Source organism: Mustela erminea, chromosome 17 (assembly GCF_009829155.1).
Source record: "Mustela erminea isolate mMusErm1 chromosome 17, mMusErm1.Pri, whole genome shotgun sequence".
NCBI classification, from domain to species: Eukaryota; Metazoa; Chordata; class Mammalia; order Carnivora; family Mustelidae; genus Mustela; species Mustela erminea.
The window spans coordinates 2,055,482-2,073,770 of NC_045630.1; the positions used below are offsets into that span (position 1 = coordinate 2,055,482).

General features: G+C 33.3%; 1 protein-coding gene across 6 annotated transcripts in view; it reads right to left on the minus strand.

The window, feature by feature from the left end:
• Window positions 1-18,289, minus strand: part of KIFAP3 (kinesin associated protein 3) — a 182,677-nt gene that overhangs the window by 14,295 nt on the left and 150,093 nt on the right. For all 6 annotated transcript variants that reach the window (XM_032318303.1, XM_032318304.1, XM_032318306.1 and 3 more), the window contains one exon: window positions 15,697-15,796. In XM_032318303.1, coding sequence (XP_032174194.1) covers window positions 15,697-15,796 — 100 coding nt within the window. The remainder of the gene's footprint in view (window positions 1-15,696; window positions 15,797-18,289) is intronic.

Genomic DNA, 18,289 nt, shown 5'->3' on the forward strand with positions numbered 1-18,289 from the left:
ATAGTTATGACGTTAGTGTTAAAAGAAGGTCAAAGACTAAAATGTAGTGTCACGTGTTCCCTTGCGAGTATCTTTCTGCCTGCCTACCTACCTACCCACCTACCTACTCTGCCTAAAAATGAACCTTTGCTTAGGACATGGGAGGTATCAGAAATCAACATTCACATCACACTTTCATATAATGGCTCTCCTCAAATCTGGCAATTATTCATTATGTTTTGTAGGACACTGATGTATTTATAAAGAGGCATTGTCTCTATTACAAAGACACATCAAGTTGCTGTCTGGACTAACCTTTCCAAAGTGCCTACTGTTCTAATGAAGTGATTAAATTCTAGGGAATTACCACACCATTCAAGTATAATGTGTTATTAAAGAGCCTATATAACTCAAAAGGTTTATTTCAGTAATAATGTGGTTCTTTGTCAAGTATTGCTCTGCTTATCTTTTTTTTTCTTTTTTTAAAGATTTTGTTTATTTATTTGACAGAGAGAAATCACAAGTAGAGCCCGATGCAGGACTTGATCCCAGGACCCTGAGATCATGACCTGAGCCGAAGCCAGCGGCTTAACCCACTGAGCCACCCAGGCGCCCTGTTCTGCTTATCTTAAAATGCAAAAAAAAATCTGAATCTGTCCCTCTATTTGCTTTGTTATCTAAGAAAATTCATCATGACATCTTTAAAAATTTTTTAACTTTATTTTTTCCAGCTTTGAGATATAACTGACATATAACATAATCAGATTATCTAATTTTTTTTCTTAAAAAAAATACTAAAGGTATATAATCCTTTGTAATGGAAGTAAGTTAGGAAATGGCAATGCTCCAAACAGCATATTCTTTTTTTTTTTTTTTAAAGATTTTATTTATTTCTTTGACAGAGAGAGATCACAAGTAGGCAGAGAGGCAGGCAGAGAGAAAGGAAGGGAAGCAGGCCCCCCGCTGAGCAGAGAGCCCGATGCGGGACTCGATCCCAGGACCCTGAGATCATGACCTGAGCTGAAGGCAGCGGCTTAACCCACTGAGCCACCCAGGCGCCCCCAAACAGCATATTCTTACAACCTGTTTGCTAAGATATGGTGGCATCCTTTTCTAAAGATTAATTCTGTGTCCTCTACAGATTAAGGACAATTCAGAAGTGTACAATGCATTTGTTTATTCATTAAATCATTTATTATGATTAAATTTAGTAATCATCTTAATCAATTAAATTTATTAATTATTCATTTATTTAATCAAGGAGTAGGAATAACATAAAATGTATTAGATTTAGTATTGATTCCTTAATTTCCTTTCTAAGCCTGCTAACACAGTACCCTTAAATGTTTTCAAAGAAAGCTGATACAGAGAATAATAAGTAGGATATTGTAAGTCATTTCGAAAAATTATGTTTAAACCCTGAACTATAAGCTTCTCAAAGGGAAAGTGATTATTTGTCACTGATTCTATATCCCTAGAGCCCATTCAAGTGCTTGTCAATTAACAAGGTTACTGAGTAAAGGAAAATATAAGTGTGAAAACATTTAATGAACGCCCTTACCTAGAACATATATTTATTTTATACTCTATAAAGTCAATTTCATTTGTCATTACTCTATAATTTCATTAAATTTCTTTAAGTAAAAGTTAAAGGTATCTTTCAGAAATAACAAAATAACCTCCAAGGGCATAAATGCTATACTCCTGATTTACTGATTACCAATAGGTCATCGTTACTTAAGACCCAGCAAAAGGAAAGTAATATTAAAGAAATCCCCTTTTATTCATTTTAAGTATGACATAGAATTTGTTTCTAATAGAACATAAGCTATTTGGTAATGAAAACTAATGTAAAACTTGTAATATCCCGGGGCGCCTGGGTGGCTCAGTGGGTTGGGCCGCTGCCTTCAGCTCGGGTCATGATCTCGGGGTCCTGGGATCGAGTCCCGCATCGGGCTCTCTGCTCAGCAGGGAGCCTGCTTCCCTCTCTCTCTCTCTGCCTGCCTCTCCGTCTACTTGTGATTTCTCTCTGTCGGATAAATAAATAAAATCTTAAAAAAAAAGAAAACTTGTAATATCCCTTTTGGCAATAAAATTTTTTTATGGTAGAGAATGCTTACATTCAGTATAGATGAGTATTTCTTAGTAGATTAAAATAGATATGTAGTACTATAAGGCATGGATACTAAGAATTCCTTAATTCAATCCTAACTACAAAGGCAAGCATCTTTATTTGTATAAAATACTGCAATTCAAAAGACAGCTTTTATCTTATATGGGTCGTTCAAAATTTTCTCATATAGCACAGGTTCCTATCCCAAAAATAAAATACAGCACGGGAAATGGAGTAAGACATGTATGTGTTTAAGTAATGGCTCTGACTCATTTATTAAACAAATAAGTACCGAGAACCAGTGTCTGCCAGGCACTATAGATATAACTTTGAATAAGAAAGTCTAAGTTCTGGGTCTTCTGGAGACTACATTCTTGTGGAAAGAGGTAGATAAACAAGTGAGCCACAAAACAGATGATTCGCGTGCTACAACAGTGACTAGAGGATGGGGGAGATGAGCAGCTTTGATAGTTTCGTCAGAATAAGACTCTGAGGAAGTAGTAGTTGAGGAAAAGGGAGGAACCAAGAAAGGCTTCAAAGTCTATGGCTTGACCTACATTCACTGAGATGGGAGATTAGGGGAGGACCTATTTGTACGTAAGAAATCAAAGTTACAGTTGATGATTTTATGAAACATTCAACTGAATGTGTTAAATAGTGACAGGAATGGTTGGTGCTCAGAGAAGAGGTCTCAGATGAAAACACAAGCTTATAGTTAGTATCTAAGGCCACAGAATCTAGATGAAAACCTTTTGGTAGTGGGTGTCATATAGAACAAAGCCAAAGTCCTGAATTAAGCAGTGTTTAAAGGTGAAAAGGAGGAGGAATATCCAGCACAGGACACTCGAAAGGAACGGAGAAGGGCTCAGTGGATAATCAGAAAAATGGGGTATCTTGAGAGATGAAAGAAGACAGATTTAAAAAGCAGGGCCTTGACATCCGTGCCAAACACTGCTGAGTTAAAGATGAGAAGGGCCCACTGGACCTGGCAATATGGAGATTACTGATTATTTCAACTAGACTGGTGAACCGAAGGGTAGATGGGAGTCTTTTGAGGAATATTACATGAAAGCAGTGAGAAATGAGTAGTAGATAAAACGTGATGTGGAGCCGAAGAGCATTTAACTAGGGGTTCCAGATGACAATCATGAGCCGGCAGAACTGACCCTGCAGAGGGAAAGAAGGGGGCACAGACGAAGTCCTCAAGAAGGCGAGAAGAGATGGAATTCAGAGCAAAATGAACTGACTGGACTTTGGTTTTCTTAAGAACAATGTCTTCTTCCCTGTGAAGATTAAATTAGATAAGGAATGTAATAAACAGCAATCCGCATACTGCCTGGCACTCACCAACTGTATTTCAGTAACTACCATCACTACTAATCAACATATCTGATTGTAGACAGATGTGAAATCATTTTAGAGAATAACTTTTCAAATAATACAATTTGAATAAGGATTGAGTCTCTATGGTATTGAAGCCTGTGTTGTTTCTATTCCTTTCCAGTAGTTTAAAACTGGATTGGACTGTTCATGTTCAACAAACTTTTTTGAGCAGCTTCACTTAGTTAAGATTTTCTTTTTTAAAGAACAACAAAAACTTCAAAAAAATTAATGCTTGCTTTGCAGAAATTTTCTGTGGACTTTCAAATATAGAATTTTGGGAGGGTAATGGACTAATGGTCTGATGCAGATTTAAAGTGGCAGAAAAACAAAGAAACAGACTATAGAACAGCCTTCCCTACCAGATACAGAGGCTAAAATTTTATTTCAGCCTCAATCATTTTTTTTTACTTGCAAACGATGATGTGGTTTAAGTACACAGACAGGCTTATTGGAAAACACAATAATTCCAAGAGAACAAACTAAAATCTTAAAGTTCGATATTTCTACACTATGTCTAACATCGGCTGGAAAGGCCCAAGGCCTTTAAAATCTTCCAGCCATTGCCCTCCTACCTCCTCCTCTCTTCCGGGGAAACTCACAACTGGCACTCTTCCCAAAGCAGGGCCTCCCTCTGTTTTATCAGATGCAACTTGACTGCCTCCAATTCAGAAATATTCTGAGTTTCAGTAATTTTCATGATTGTTTTTATGACAGTGATCTAAATCAATGAATGGGTACTATGCACTATTGATTTATCCCAACATTTTTACTTTTATGAGAGTAGAAATGCCTTACTCTGTGGAAACAGATGGCTATTGACAGTAACTGTGACTTCAATGGTGAGAAACTAAAGGCAGCTTGCTTTCTTTTATATATAATTTATTCTAGAATATATCCTATTTATATATTTAAATATGATCTATATAATCATATAATATTAAGAGAGCATATTTATCAACGGTTATAACTTAAAATGGCCTCTAAGCGTGAATTTCTTGAGAGGGAAGTTAAATTTCTGTTGCCAACTACAAAACAAGACAGAAGAAAAGATTAAAGGTGTGAGTGAAATAAGTTAACAACATATAGTAACTGAGTCAAATAATGCCTCAACTGAGATTTCACTGTAGCCAAAAGAGAAAGTAAAAAAAAAAAAAAAAAAAAAAAAAAAGATTTTAATGTACTTCAGTATGCAGATATATATATTTAATAATGTATTAAATTCAGCTTGCTTATTGTGATTTTGAATTTCCATTGGTTTATTCAAGAGATTTATAATATTACTAAGTATGACCCATTTGATTAAGATAGTTCAGTGGATTCTTATAAAAATATTTTTACTTTAAGAACAGCTCTAATAATAAATTCCACTAAATACTATAGAATCTTCTCTACAATCAAAAGTGAAAAATAATGAAGTGAAAAATAATGTTCTGACTTATTAAATAAACTCATTAGGTACAAATTTATGTTGAAATGGAACATACAACATAATCAAAGTAGTAACAAATCAGCTTATTTTATGTGAAGAGAAAGGAAGGCTTGGTCTCTCCAAAGCATTGAAGGGGACCCGGTTTGAATCTCAATGGCGGTGTACGTGCACGGGCACCCACCTCTTCACTCCTCCTCCTCAACACACACACCTTTCTCCCTTCAGTTTATTAACATTCTAAATCTTTCTCCCAGGTTTGGCTCTGCAACCCCTTACTTGATAAAGTAGGTCACTTAAAAAGGAAGAAAGCCCAGTAAAATGAATTACAAAGACAACAAGATTAAATTGATTGCACTGTTTTCATACATTGTAGCTAAAATTTTGCAAATATGCAGTTGGCTGTGGTTTGGCATTTAACAGCATGCGATCAGTGAGGAGGAGGAAATTTTATTCTCATTAACTGTTGCAGATTTACTGCAGTGAAAAGGGCTATGTAACCCGAGATGTGACAGTACAGAAAGATCAAAGCCATGCACTGGAAACTAAATAAACCCTCTGGCTACTTCCTGCAAGGAAAATTCACTCTGGCAATGTAAAACAGAGCCCAGTTAAAAACTACTCTCCGTTTTATGAGCTGTCACAGCAGCTCAAGTGGTTTGGACCGGCTGAGTTTAGAACATTATATTTCCTTGTTTTTGTCTTAGATACTTCTGTAAGCAGTTTTATAGATTTTTTTTTAACACAATAACCAAAAAAATTTTTTAAAAAGGAACTCTTTTGGTTGAAACTGAGAAGGTAACCACTAAACTTATTAAAGTAGGCAGGTCTTCATTTGTACATTCTTTTCTCATTTACTACAGTTTAATATTTTGCTCTTAGATTTATTTGGCAATTACACATATACTTTAATAATTCATCTGCAATCTATACAATTCCTATTCAAAATAAGTGCAAATTAGTTTACAGAACCCATATGGCTCATATATGAAGGGTAAGCTATTTGTATTAGCACATCTGGAAGGACTACGGGCAATATGGGAAATATGGGAATTAATTAATATTATATTTAAGAACCTATAGGGTCTAGACTGCATGTTCTTTAAAACAAATAAGAAAAAAATATTTGGTTTAACATTTCTATTATAAGGAATTTTTAACAACTGTTCACAAATACTTAAATCACATTGTTAAATCAATCAAATCACAGATAAACTACAGTAAGTCAACTTTAGATTAGAAAATATCTCTGAGTTTAGGAGTAAGCTCACTATCACTGAATCCAGATTTACAGGAAATAAGAGATGACATACTGTGTTTCCCTCTCTCTTATTTTTTTGGAGAGGGTGGTAGTGTTTATCAAATTGCTTATAATTTTGTTGTTTTGATTAGAATGTCATTAAGCAAGCCTTTATAATGGTAATTACATCCATTCCTTTAAAAAAAACTTTTTTTTTTTTTTAAACTAAGAGCATGTCACAAAAGCAGTTGTATCTGCTGATGGACTTTGGACTTTCTTTCCACTTAAATTTACAACTAATTTTAATATAACTCTAGAGTCAACAAAAATGTGATTAATACATATAAAAATGTATAAACTTTAACACTAGATAATCACTCTTAAAAGGTGGTGATATAATTAACTTCCCAGTCATGACTGCATTAACTCCCATGTCATTTCTTCTAGTACAAAGCTACACCATAATTGATGTGTTAACATTTTTATAGGATGTAGTCATAGTCATATTACTTTTTTTTAATTTATAGACTCAGCTATGCTGAATTTCATCTAAATAAAAGTCCTAATAAAGTGACAATAAATTTGGGTGTCTTTGGGAGCATCTTTTTGTACTTTATATATAGCTAACAAGTATGCCTCTAAAACTGCTCTGCACCAGACTGAAAATTAACTTAACGAGGGTAGCTTTGTTGCCAACTTCTCTTGCTTCTAAATTTCCAAAGGAAAGTAAATCACTTAAAATATTTTTCCAAGTCAGGAGTATAATTTCTCTAGGATAAAACATCTTCCCAAGTTTCCAGGATTCTAAGCCTCGAATTTTGGCTAGTATTACAGTAACGTTTACAATTTGCTAATGCTGATGTGTGATAATCTAATAAAATCTGGCCTTAAAAGTTATGGGCCCAATTTACTAATAAAACCTAATTCAATTCTCCTTGGGAAATGCAAATCATTAGTGTCCAAGTAGCAGAACCAAATTTCCTTGCCTTTGTTAAAGGCTAGAAAGAAACTGTCTCTATAAAATGTCTAAATAAGTAAGACAAGTAAAACTAATATCTGAGAATTCGTGTTTAGGCATAAAACAACAGCATCATGTATCTAAACATTTACATTGGTTAATTGGCTAAATAAATGATTTGCATGAGATATTAACCTTCATAGACTGAGATTATTTTACTCATTTCATCCTCCTTTTTTATAGGACTAGATTATTCTGTGGAGAACCTAATGAACTAAGTACCTAAGACAATTTAATAGTAGTGAATTAATCAGTTAATGTGTTAATACATTTTTAACAACTTGCCTCCGAGCAATCTGAAGCACCAATTTGTAATAAACAATGTCATATGAATTGAAGTAGGTAAACAATGTCATGCTGCATAACAAAGACTACATATCTTACTCTGCATTTTTGTAACATTTACTCTAAGATACGCTACAGCACAGTTCACTGTCAGACTAATAAATCTGTTTGCCTTTTGGAGGTCATAATGGTGTAAGAGTAAAGGCTTCCTTATTAGCTATCTGGTTTTGGACTAGTTCCTTAAAAATCTCTAAGTCTTCCTTTCTACATTTGTTAAAATAGGGATGATACTACTCTTTCCCTCACACACTATTGACAATTAAATGAAATACACGAGGATATAAATGCTAACCAAATGCAAGTTATTAGTCTTTGCATACTTTGACTTAGACCAAAAAAAGCAAAACAAAAACAAAAACAAAAATCCTTAAACATCTTATTTCTTGAAACTTAGAAGGTTCCTCCTATGACATTCCATCTTCTGAAGTAAAAAACAACTGGCAGAATTGCTATGAGAGTATTTAGAAAGAAAAATGCAATTTAATGTAAGAATTGTTATAGCAAGAGTCTCACAGTGTAAAAATAACTTTCTTGCATTGGTTTAATTTTCTCATCAGAACTGTGTTAGTCTCCTGTTTTCACCATACCACAAGTTTAAAAGTAAAATTTCATTACCTTAGATAAAATTTTACCTGTCACATGGTATTATTTCTTATAAGTGGTTCTATTGATTTTAAAAAATTTTACCATATATATTTTTTAAGATTTTATTTATTTATTTGACAGAGATCACAAGTAGGCAGAGAGGCAGACAGAGAGAGGGGAGGGGGGAAGCAGGCTCCTCGCTGAGCAGAGAGCCCGATGCGGGGCTCGATCCCAGGACCCTGGGATCATGACCTGAGCCGAAGGCAGAGGCTTTAACCCACTGAGCCACCCAGGCGCCCCTCACCATGTATTTGTGATTTGTTAATATTGATGAAGGGAGGTAGAATTTAGAATTAGTATTATTATATTATAATTATAGCACTAATTACTAGGCTTGAAATACATGTTTACATATATTAAGAACAAAGCTATTTGGATAACAATACAATTATAATAAAAATTTGCACAGATCTGGGTATTTTTAGACCAAATCATATATCCTGAAACAGAGCAACTTTTCAAAGTAAATAGAATATTGTTGGTTACCCAACTCCATCAGCTTCTATACAGAAGTTCTACTCTAAGTGTTTTAATCATGACTTCACAAAATTGCATTTAAACTAAGAAGTAACTCTTGCAAATAACCCAAACTAGATACAGCCAAGAATAAATATTAGGGACCTATGCAAATGTGTATGCCAAGAACAGAGAGTCAATAAGATATACAATTGTGTCTTGCATATACAAAGCAGCCAGTAAGTTTTTGTCTTTTAATATTATACATTCTTTAGTAATAGGCTTATCTTAAAATGAAAATATGTTTACATATTAAGATTAAATCAATGAATCTCTTGTCATAATGTTTTAATACATGCAAATGAATATAAATGGAATGACCAAATACTCCAAACAGACTGCCGACTTTCATTACTAGAAATCAGAGATGTGGCAGTGCTATATTCGCTTTGTACTATTAAAACATTTTTTAAAAGAATTTCCAAAAAGGAAAAAACAAATTAAAAGATCTCTGTGATCAGTTCTTTAAAAAGTGGAGAGTGTAATGTAAAGTGATTACCTATTGTTAAATATATTTTAACCTATTTTGGCCTTCATATTTATGTTCTTAAATCAGAACACTGGTGTAATATAATCTGAATAAAATCATGTGGCACAAAAGCAGGTGCTAAAAATAACATTTACTCCAGAATTAGATAAGGGTACACTATATTTACTAGACTCAGTGACATACACTTTGACATATGATCACTTATTTTTTAATAGTTTACCTATCTAGTGTTATGTCTAATAACTTCATAAGTATAAGCCATTAGAAATGAAATTACAGAGCTATAGGAAGGGAACAAGGTAAGGATCTTTCCATTACCAAATACATTCCACAAAGATTTTACCCATTTAAATTCCCACAGAGGTATATCAGAGTACTTCTTTGCTCGTAGGGTGGGTATTAGTATTAAAGAAATTTTGGCAATTGATAAGTGAAAATGGAATCTGGCTGCTTTATTTTGCAATCACCATGTCTGAAAAAATCACTAAAGCTGGGAGTTTGTTAAAAAGGCTTCTCATGAATGTTCTCCTCTTGGAAAAATCGATAGGAAAATAAATAAATAAAAAGCTATGATAATTTTTTTAAAGATCTTATTTATTTATTTGACATAGAGAGATGGCAAGTAGGCAGAGAGGCAGGCAGAGAGAGAGGGGGAAGCAGGCTCCCTGCTGAGCAGAGAGCCCGATGCAGGGCTCGATCCCAGGACCCTGAGATTATGACCTGAGCCAAAAGCAGAGGATTAACCCACTGAGCCACCAGGTACCCCTATAATAATTTTTGATAAAAATTCAATAGCACACTAAATACAGTAGTATTTTAGTGAATGATTATCTGTAAAGGATTTCATAAGTAATACCATACCAATTCATTAGTTCCTAAAATGCTGCTGAACAAATGGCTGGCCTCAATGTCATTCAAAGGAACTATTTCTAGGAAGTTCTTTTCATTTTCTTTTGATCCTTCCATATAATTTCTATACTACTTACTCAGTAATGAAGGTCACTAAAACTTTATTAGAATAGAAGAGTGTGGGTTATCAATTAGAATTGATACAGAACTTATCAAAGAGAGGATTTTATAGGCATATGTACATTTCTCTCAATATAAAAGAACTTTTTTTTTTAAAGATTTTATTTATTTATTTGTCAGAAAGAGAGAGAGAGAAAGCACGCAAGCAGGCAGAGAGGCAGGCAGAGGCAGAGAGAGGCAGGCTCCCTGCTGAGCAAGGAGCCCAATGCGGGACTCAATCCCAGGACCCTGGGATCATGACCTGAGCCGAAGGCAACGGCTTAACCCACTGAGCCACCCAGGTGTCCCATAAAAGAACTTCTTGACTTGCCAAATTAAGGGTTGTAAGTAAGACAATAATTTGATTTCTTCTTTGAATAACTGCTTTGAAATAGTCTCATAATAAACAGTTCTAAGAATAATATGTAGTTCTGTAAACATTACACAATGGCATCTAGACAGAGTATGTAATTTTGGGGTTACTTTTTTCAAATGAAAAAACTGACTAAATAGCTGAATATAACTAAAGTGGCCTGAAAGCTAAAGAAATAAGTCTAATTTTGACATGTAGAATCCTTGTCTCAGGAAAAATTACACATTTAAAAATTTGGATAAAAGATTTTCTCTATATATTAATTTGTTAGTTCTACTCAGGATGATTTTAAAAAGTGTTACTACCATTTCAACTGTGACTTAAATGTTTGAAAAAATAAATTAGAAAGAATGGACTAAAATGTGCGTATATATAATATATAATGTATACAATGGACAGAAGAGTTAATGTCAAAGTATTCTCAGGAAAGGAAAGAAAGAGAAAAGCTACCTAAAACACAGAAAATGAAAGTGTAAGAATCAGATGGCTCAGATAATGCAAACATCTATTTCATCTTTGACTCCAGTGAAATGGTCAGTAAATGACATCACTGTGCCAACCACAAAGAAGAACTCCAGGCCCTCTGAAAAATATTTTTCAAAGCCCCAAGGAAACCTAAGCAGTCTCTGCAATTTTTTTCCCAGTTTATGAAAATTGGATTCCTATAAAAGAAAAATGGACCATTTTTACTGCAACAAAAACTGATTTGTAAAAGCTGGAAGCAGTTTAAAAATACTCAACATGAGGTTCTTGTTAGTCTTGAAAAGTAAGAGTTATAATAAAAAAACGGTCCAAAAATATGGTGCAGATATATTGTATATAAGAGGAAAAAAAGCGAGTCCTACTCCTATTATTTTTAATTAGCTTTAATAGCAAGTTCCACTTTACTTTCTAACACCAATTCAGATTTTTTCGGGGGGGTGTTGGTGGGGAGGAGATTTACATCTAACCCTTTGGGATTGGCAACTCTATAGCTAATGCCTTGGAGCCCTAATGTATTTTGCATCACCTCTAAATGTCGGGAAATTCTGGCGCCAAGAGGTTCAAACCGATAGTGACACATGTCTAAAACCCAGCTTTTGCTGTCCAACTGCCAGTATCTATTTTATCAAACATCCAGTCTCCCCTGCAGAATAGGATAGATGAGTTTAACAATTTTCACTGTTTCCAATTAAACTGCCTTGGTTTATTGCAAAAGTGTAGGCATTCAGATTAAGAAGGATCCCCTGACTTAGATTTTTAAGAAAAAAATACCTATTTAAGCGGTTTAAACAATTCTCTAAATTTGGCTTAGTGTCCCCATTTTAACAGATTTGTCCTATTACTAAACTTTGTCATTTTAGGAATAAAGTGAAGAATTTTTCTTTGACCAATTAAAAAAACCTCTCTTATCATACAAATTAGAAATTTATTTTTTACTTTTCAGGAATGTGGGATCATCTACTTTACATGAATCCACTGGAACTAATATGTTAAAAAACTACAAGGACAGAGAAGCCATGAGTACTAGCTGGAGAGCACGCCACTTGGCACTGTCATATCATTTCACATTCTCGAATCATTAAAAACACTAGTGATTCACAGACCTGTACCCCTGGGGATAAAAATATATGTTTATAAAAAATAAAAAATTAATTAAAATAAAATAAAATAAAATAAGCTTAATTTAGAAACTAAAAAAAAAACAATGGTAAAGATAAAAATTCACATTTATACATTAATTTTTAAAACATTCTTTAACTTGACAGTGCTTCTTTATCAAACACATATGATAAAGAACAGGCAAAATTTTTTAAGTTATCTGGACAACTTCCCTGATTTAAAGGAAAAAACCCCTCAAAATAGGTAACGTTTCCACTTTTTACAAGTATTTAAAGAACAGTGTTTTCAATATTCAGAATTCAATCAAGACATTATACTTAGAAATTTCATAGTTAACTCCAATTTTTCATGCTGCCCATCAAGTCTGCATATTCTCATCTTTCCAAAGGAGATGAAGAACAAGAGTCCAATACCCTCTGTTCACATTTCTCAAAAAATACTCCTTATTTTGTTTAAAATATTCCTATTTTGTTAAAGCAAACAGTTTCAAAAGTAGTATTTTAAGGCAATGTTATTTGGTCTAATTGGCTTTAAATTTACCTATTGGATATCAGAAGCTAAAAGGTAGCCATTAGTTTAAAATTTCACATCTGGGACAGTATGCAGCAAAATGATCATGCTAAGTATGTGAATAATTATGTAGCAATTTAAAATACTTAAATCTTTGCAGAATTAAAAAGTAAGCCAGAGTTTAGATCTATGGTTTGTTACTATCAAAGAAGAGCATAGAAATCCTATTAAAAGAGAATCCTAACCAAAACTGACTGAATAAAAGAAAGAGTAAATGATTCCAGAGTAGGTCAATAAAACAAAATGTAGCAAAAAGCAACCATGAGTATTTGGCTATACTGTATACTTTCTCTGTATCTCTCTCTGCTGATACAATTTACAGTCCCTTGTTATTTGATCTATTACCTACAAAAAATTGAGGAAATTCATTGTAAATTATTTCTTCTGGAAATAAAAAGAGAAAATGATACAGTTATGTGATTTAAGGCCTGAAAAATTACAAAAGACAAGAGATGAAAGACAAAACTTTCTCAGGGGAAGTTTTTTTTTTTTTACAGGTCAAACAATTCTCAAATCAAAATGATTATAATAAGTAAGTATTTCACTCCTTTGATTTGAAAAAATAGTCTACAGTATGTTTTGTGGCTAATCCTTTAAGCCAAACATTACTGTGATGTATCTTTTATGATGTAAAAGAAGCTACTGAAATACTTTTTTCCTTGCGAAGCAACTGAAAGAGGCTTTCCCAAAGTCTTTTTTTAAAAAAAGTTATTAAAAACAATCTGAGGGTTCTGAAGGGGTGAGGGGGTGGGAGATTGGGGAACCAGGTGGTGGGTATTATAGAGGGCACGGATTGCATGGAGCACTGGGTGTGGTGCAAAAATAACAAATACTGTTATACTGAAAATAAATAAAAAATAAATTAAAAAAAAAGTTATTAACAGAACTGGGGAATAAAATCCTGAAACCTTTGGACACAATATATAATTTACATTTTACTGTGTACCTGTATTTCTTAAAACACTTTTATTGTTTTATAAAATGACCATTTTTGAAAACCAGAAATGAGGTTTTGCTGAATTGAGCTCATAAGTCCACTGCTTGAATATTCAATTTTAATGAAAGTTTCAGGTTCTTAATCATGTAATTATATTAAAAAATGAAGGCAAGTCTTTCTGAAATTAGTAATGCATGATTAGTATTAGTCTGCTTTCTTTAGATTGGCAAGATCTGCAGGAGATACCAAAATAATGTTTTTGTTCACAGTGAAACATAAATGGCACAATAATTGATCTCGTAATGCTATCAGCAAAAATTTCAATATAAATAATTAGGATTATACACCCAAATCATTTCTTCCTTTTCCAATTATGTTTCAGAAAACACTTACAGTGAATTGTCACATGATGGAGTATAGTAGTTACAATGATTAAACAGAGCCTCTATTTAAATAATTATAGCTAATACAGACAGAAACATCAGAAGCAATCAAAAGCCATATGCTTTCTGATATTTAACCATATTTAACTTTTATGTCCTGAGGCAAGGAGTTTCTTACCATGACAATCCAGTACACCAATGAAACTATTTCCGAAGTGTTATTATTTATTTAAAGTCCAATAAAGAATCCTGAGTCCACTAAAGAATATGGAACTATATATGATGTTATACTGCATTTCATGTACTACTCCTACATTTTCAACATGCTTTTAAACTTTGGGTCACAACCATCAATGAACTCTGAAATCGGTAGGCTGCAATCTGTATTTCAAAGATGAAACAGAATAGGATAAAACAATATATATTTGTGCATTACAGGTAATAAGAATAATTACCATTTAACAAATTTTTTGTTTTACTTATATGTATAGATATGTATATATATAGACAAATATATAAACATATATATAGCATATCTTTGTGCTTGCACTAGGTTGCAATACGAAATGTATTGCTTTATGTGAGCTGTGATAAAAAAAAAAAAAAAAAGACCGAAACACTTAAAAGTCAACTACTGTATGCTATGTTTCCTTCCAAGTTAGGCATCATTTTATATTAGAAAGAACCTAAGCTTTGGGGACATACAGACAGGAGTTCAAACTTTCTTCTCTCCCACCCTATTCATGTGAGTTTGTTATTTAAATGTAAATTGTTAGAGACTTGAGTTCTTCATTTGTAAAATGGCTGCAATAATACTTGCTTTAAAACACTGCTGTGCAGGTGGCAATAAATGAAGAATATTCATAAAACAGACTACGCATGACAGATGATCAATTTTGTTTACATTAATTATTGGATTAAAATGGCTTATTATAAGTGATCATTAAGAATTATAACATATTGGTCATAATTTTTTTTAAAGAAAAAAAAGATTCTGAAGGGCAACTAGTCTCCACCCATTCACTGAACCAGTGTAATGCAAAATTTCAACAATCAGACTACATCGAAAATATTACACCCCTAAGAGTGATATGAAGAGGAAAATATTGTGCACACTTTCTGCTAAAATTTGAAAAATCTATGACACCAGTAACAGAGTGAGTATCTGCTGGGACAAACGTCACTGTAATTGTAGAATGAGGCTGGCACACCATGTTTTTTTTTTTTTTTTTTTCTTTTAAATATTTTATTTGAATCCCATGCAGGGAAGAATAGTCTTCAATTGAATCAAAGTGTCAACTTTTAAAAACAGTGATGTCTGAGTAATTATTAAAATACATGTATTGTGTTCTTATATTTTCCTGGCTTTGGAAAGCACTTAGGAAACAATGTGAGTTCATTAATTTGACAATGAACTATTTCAATGGACAGCCTGTATTTTCCAAAGTGATGAAGCATTTTTTTTTCAGATCTGCAATCTTCATTTTTTAAATATAAAAAATGCGACCCTATAAGTTAATTTGATATCAAACAAGCATGTTCATGAAAATATTGAGGTTTTTTTTCCTCTTTAATGAAAACAGAGAAATGGGGGAGTGAAGAGAATTCTAATTTTTCAAAAAACAAGGGAAACACCATATATTAGATTTTTCTTGAAAGACTATTTACCTGCCAGGAAATGAATGCTGCCCAACTACATCTCCATTTTGAAGGTGATAATCATTGAAGAAGTCTGGACTTATGGCTCCTTCAGAGGCAATTAATCCATCTAGAAAGAAGGAAAATTGGTAACTAGTGAAACTTACTGGTAGGGAATAAAAAGGAAATAATGCTAAGAAGCAACACAACAGAAAATAATCTGTATATTTAATCTGGAAAGAGAAATGTTAGCACGACATGCTACTCTCTCTGGGACCAAGATAAGACAATACATACTTAAGCCTTCACAACAACGCAGCAAAACAACTGAACACTTATTGAGCACCTACTATGTGGTAGCACTACACTAGCACGGAGATAAATAAGACAATCTCTGCCTCCAAGGGACTTATGGTCTTGTATAAAAACAGAGAAAAGATAAGGGGTGAGGTGAAGTAGTATGTGATAGTAAGGATGGTCCCCGCTAAGAAACCAGGATGAACAGGGGCGCCTGGGTGGCTCAGTGGTTTAAGCTGTTGCCTTCGGCTCAGGTCATGATCTCAGGGTGCTGGGATCGAGTCCCGCATCGGGCTCTCTGCTCAGCGGGGAGCCTGCTTCCCTCTCTCTCTCTGCCTGCCTCTCTGCCTACTTGTGATCTCTGTCTGTCAAATAAATAAATAAATAAAATCTTTAAAAGAAAAAGAAAAGAAACCAGAATGAACAAAGACAACAAGACAGTAAACAGCATGGTGTGAGTAATTTCACACCCAGACCGCTTCATTTGTGTAGAATATTAAGAAATTAGGTATTTCAAGTGAGTTAATTTCTAAGTAAGCACTGCTCGACACTTTCAGTGCCAGCCTTAAAATACACACGCAAACTTGGGTTAGAAGTGTTTGGAAGTGTATTTTATATTCTCTGTGTTTTTAAAAAGTATAATGAACATAATATATTACTCCTTGATGATTTAATCTTCATTATAAGTTTCAATTACTTTTTGGTCATGCCCTGAGTTATTAGATTTATTGGACTACCTATACTAATTTGCTCTACACCACTCTGCTTTTGAGAAGTTCTTTTTCTTTGTTTATAAAGTACTCCTTTTTCTTTATCTAAGTCTTTATTATTGCTTCCTGCTTATTTTAGAAAGATACTACTTTCTTATTTACTCTAATCTAATATAAGATAACCTATTATTGATAGAATTATGAATCAGTTAAGAATAAGAAAAGAATTTGAGGCAAAAAGCTGTAAGTGATGGTTTCTGGGCTGACCGAGGCATAAAAGAAATGTATTTCCGTATGTGGCTTTTGTAATAATTACTTGGGAAGCTGGCAGGCCTTTTGAAGTTTCCTTTTCTGAAAGTATTCTGGGTTGTTAAGTGACCTATAGATAAATGTGGGGTAGGTCATACAACATTGTTTAAAAAGTTGGCATAGTAAGCAAATTATTTACTCACCAGATGGTCATTTACATCTACCACTTGCATAAAATACTCTGTTCGGTTCTAGGGGAATTACAAAAAGTTCCAATACCTAATTTCTGTTTCCAAGAATTTTAAATTAAGTGAAACATAAGGCAAACACTTAAGATGCAATTAAATAATACATTTATTTAATAAATGACATACAGCAGGAATGGATGTAAGTAATGAATGAGCGCTGCAGGCAGAGGAAGGTGTAGAGAGATTGCTGTGCTCTGTAGGGGTTAGAAAATCTTACTTGGGGAGGAGGGAGGCAGAGGCATAATTGATTTGAGTCTTGAAAGACTGGTAGCAATTAATGACAAAATCTATTTGAGGAGCAAAGTTATTACAAATCAAGTGAATGATAAAATTAAGTAATAGTGTTGGCAAGTGAAATTAAGTAATAGTGTTGGCAAGTGACTAAGTGAGGTGATTTGTATTTCCGTGCGACCCCTGTACCACTTTTTTGTTACATATCGTATACTAAAGATTTGTATTATTATATAATTGTTGAATTGCTAATGAGTATCTTTGGTATAATCTCTTATTTAGTAAATTTTAAATATTTAAGAGGTAGCTTAAAAGTATCTAATATTTAGTCCAGTTTCCATGTTCTCGAAAAGTTAATAAATCAAAAGACCAGCTAAACAAAAATGGTTACAAAAAATGAAATTATGGGAAATGCCAAGACACAACAGATTGAGAATTAAGCAGTTGCAATAATATTTTACATGGATTGAAGACTTCTTACAGGAGTGCGGCTAAAATTAACAAGGTTAAGACCACAAAAATCAGTAAGTTCCTCTGTTAAATTAAAACCAAATAATTAAAGATCAAGTTTTAAGGAATCTGTGAATTTCCGAGGAACACAACTAAGTAGTGTGCCAAAATAAAATATTTATCGCTCTTTGAAAGTGAATACAAAGATATTCAGCATGCTAGTATTATAGAGGATTCTGATACCCAGAAAATAAATACAACCAAATAAAAAGACACATGAATTGTATTTTAAAAGTTTACATATGAAACATGACCTAATGAAGTAAACCGGATTAAGAAGAAATTAAATGAAAAACTGTCATCCATTTCTCAACATCTTCATTTTGATTTGGAGCTCCCACTGTCTTCAAAGGGAAAAATGAGTAGCAAAAGGATAAA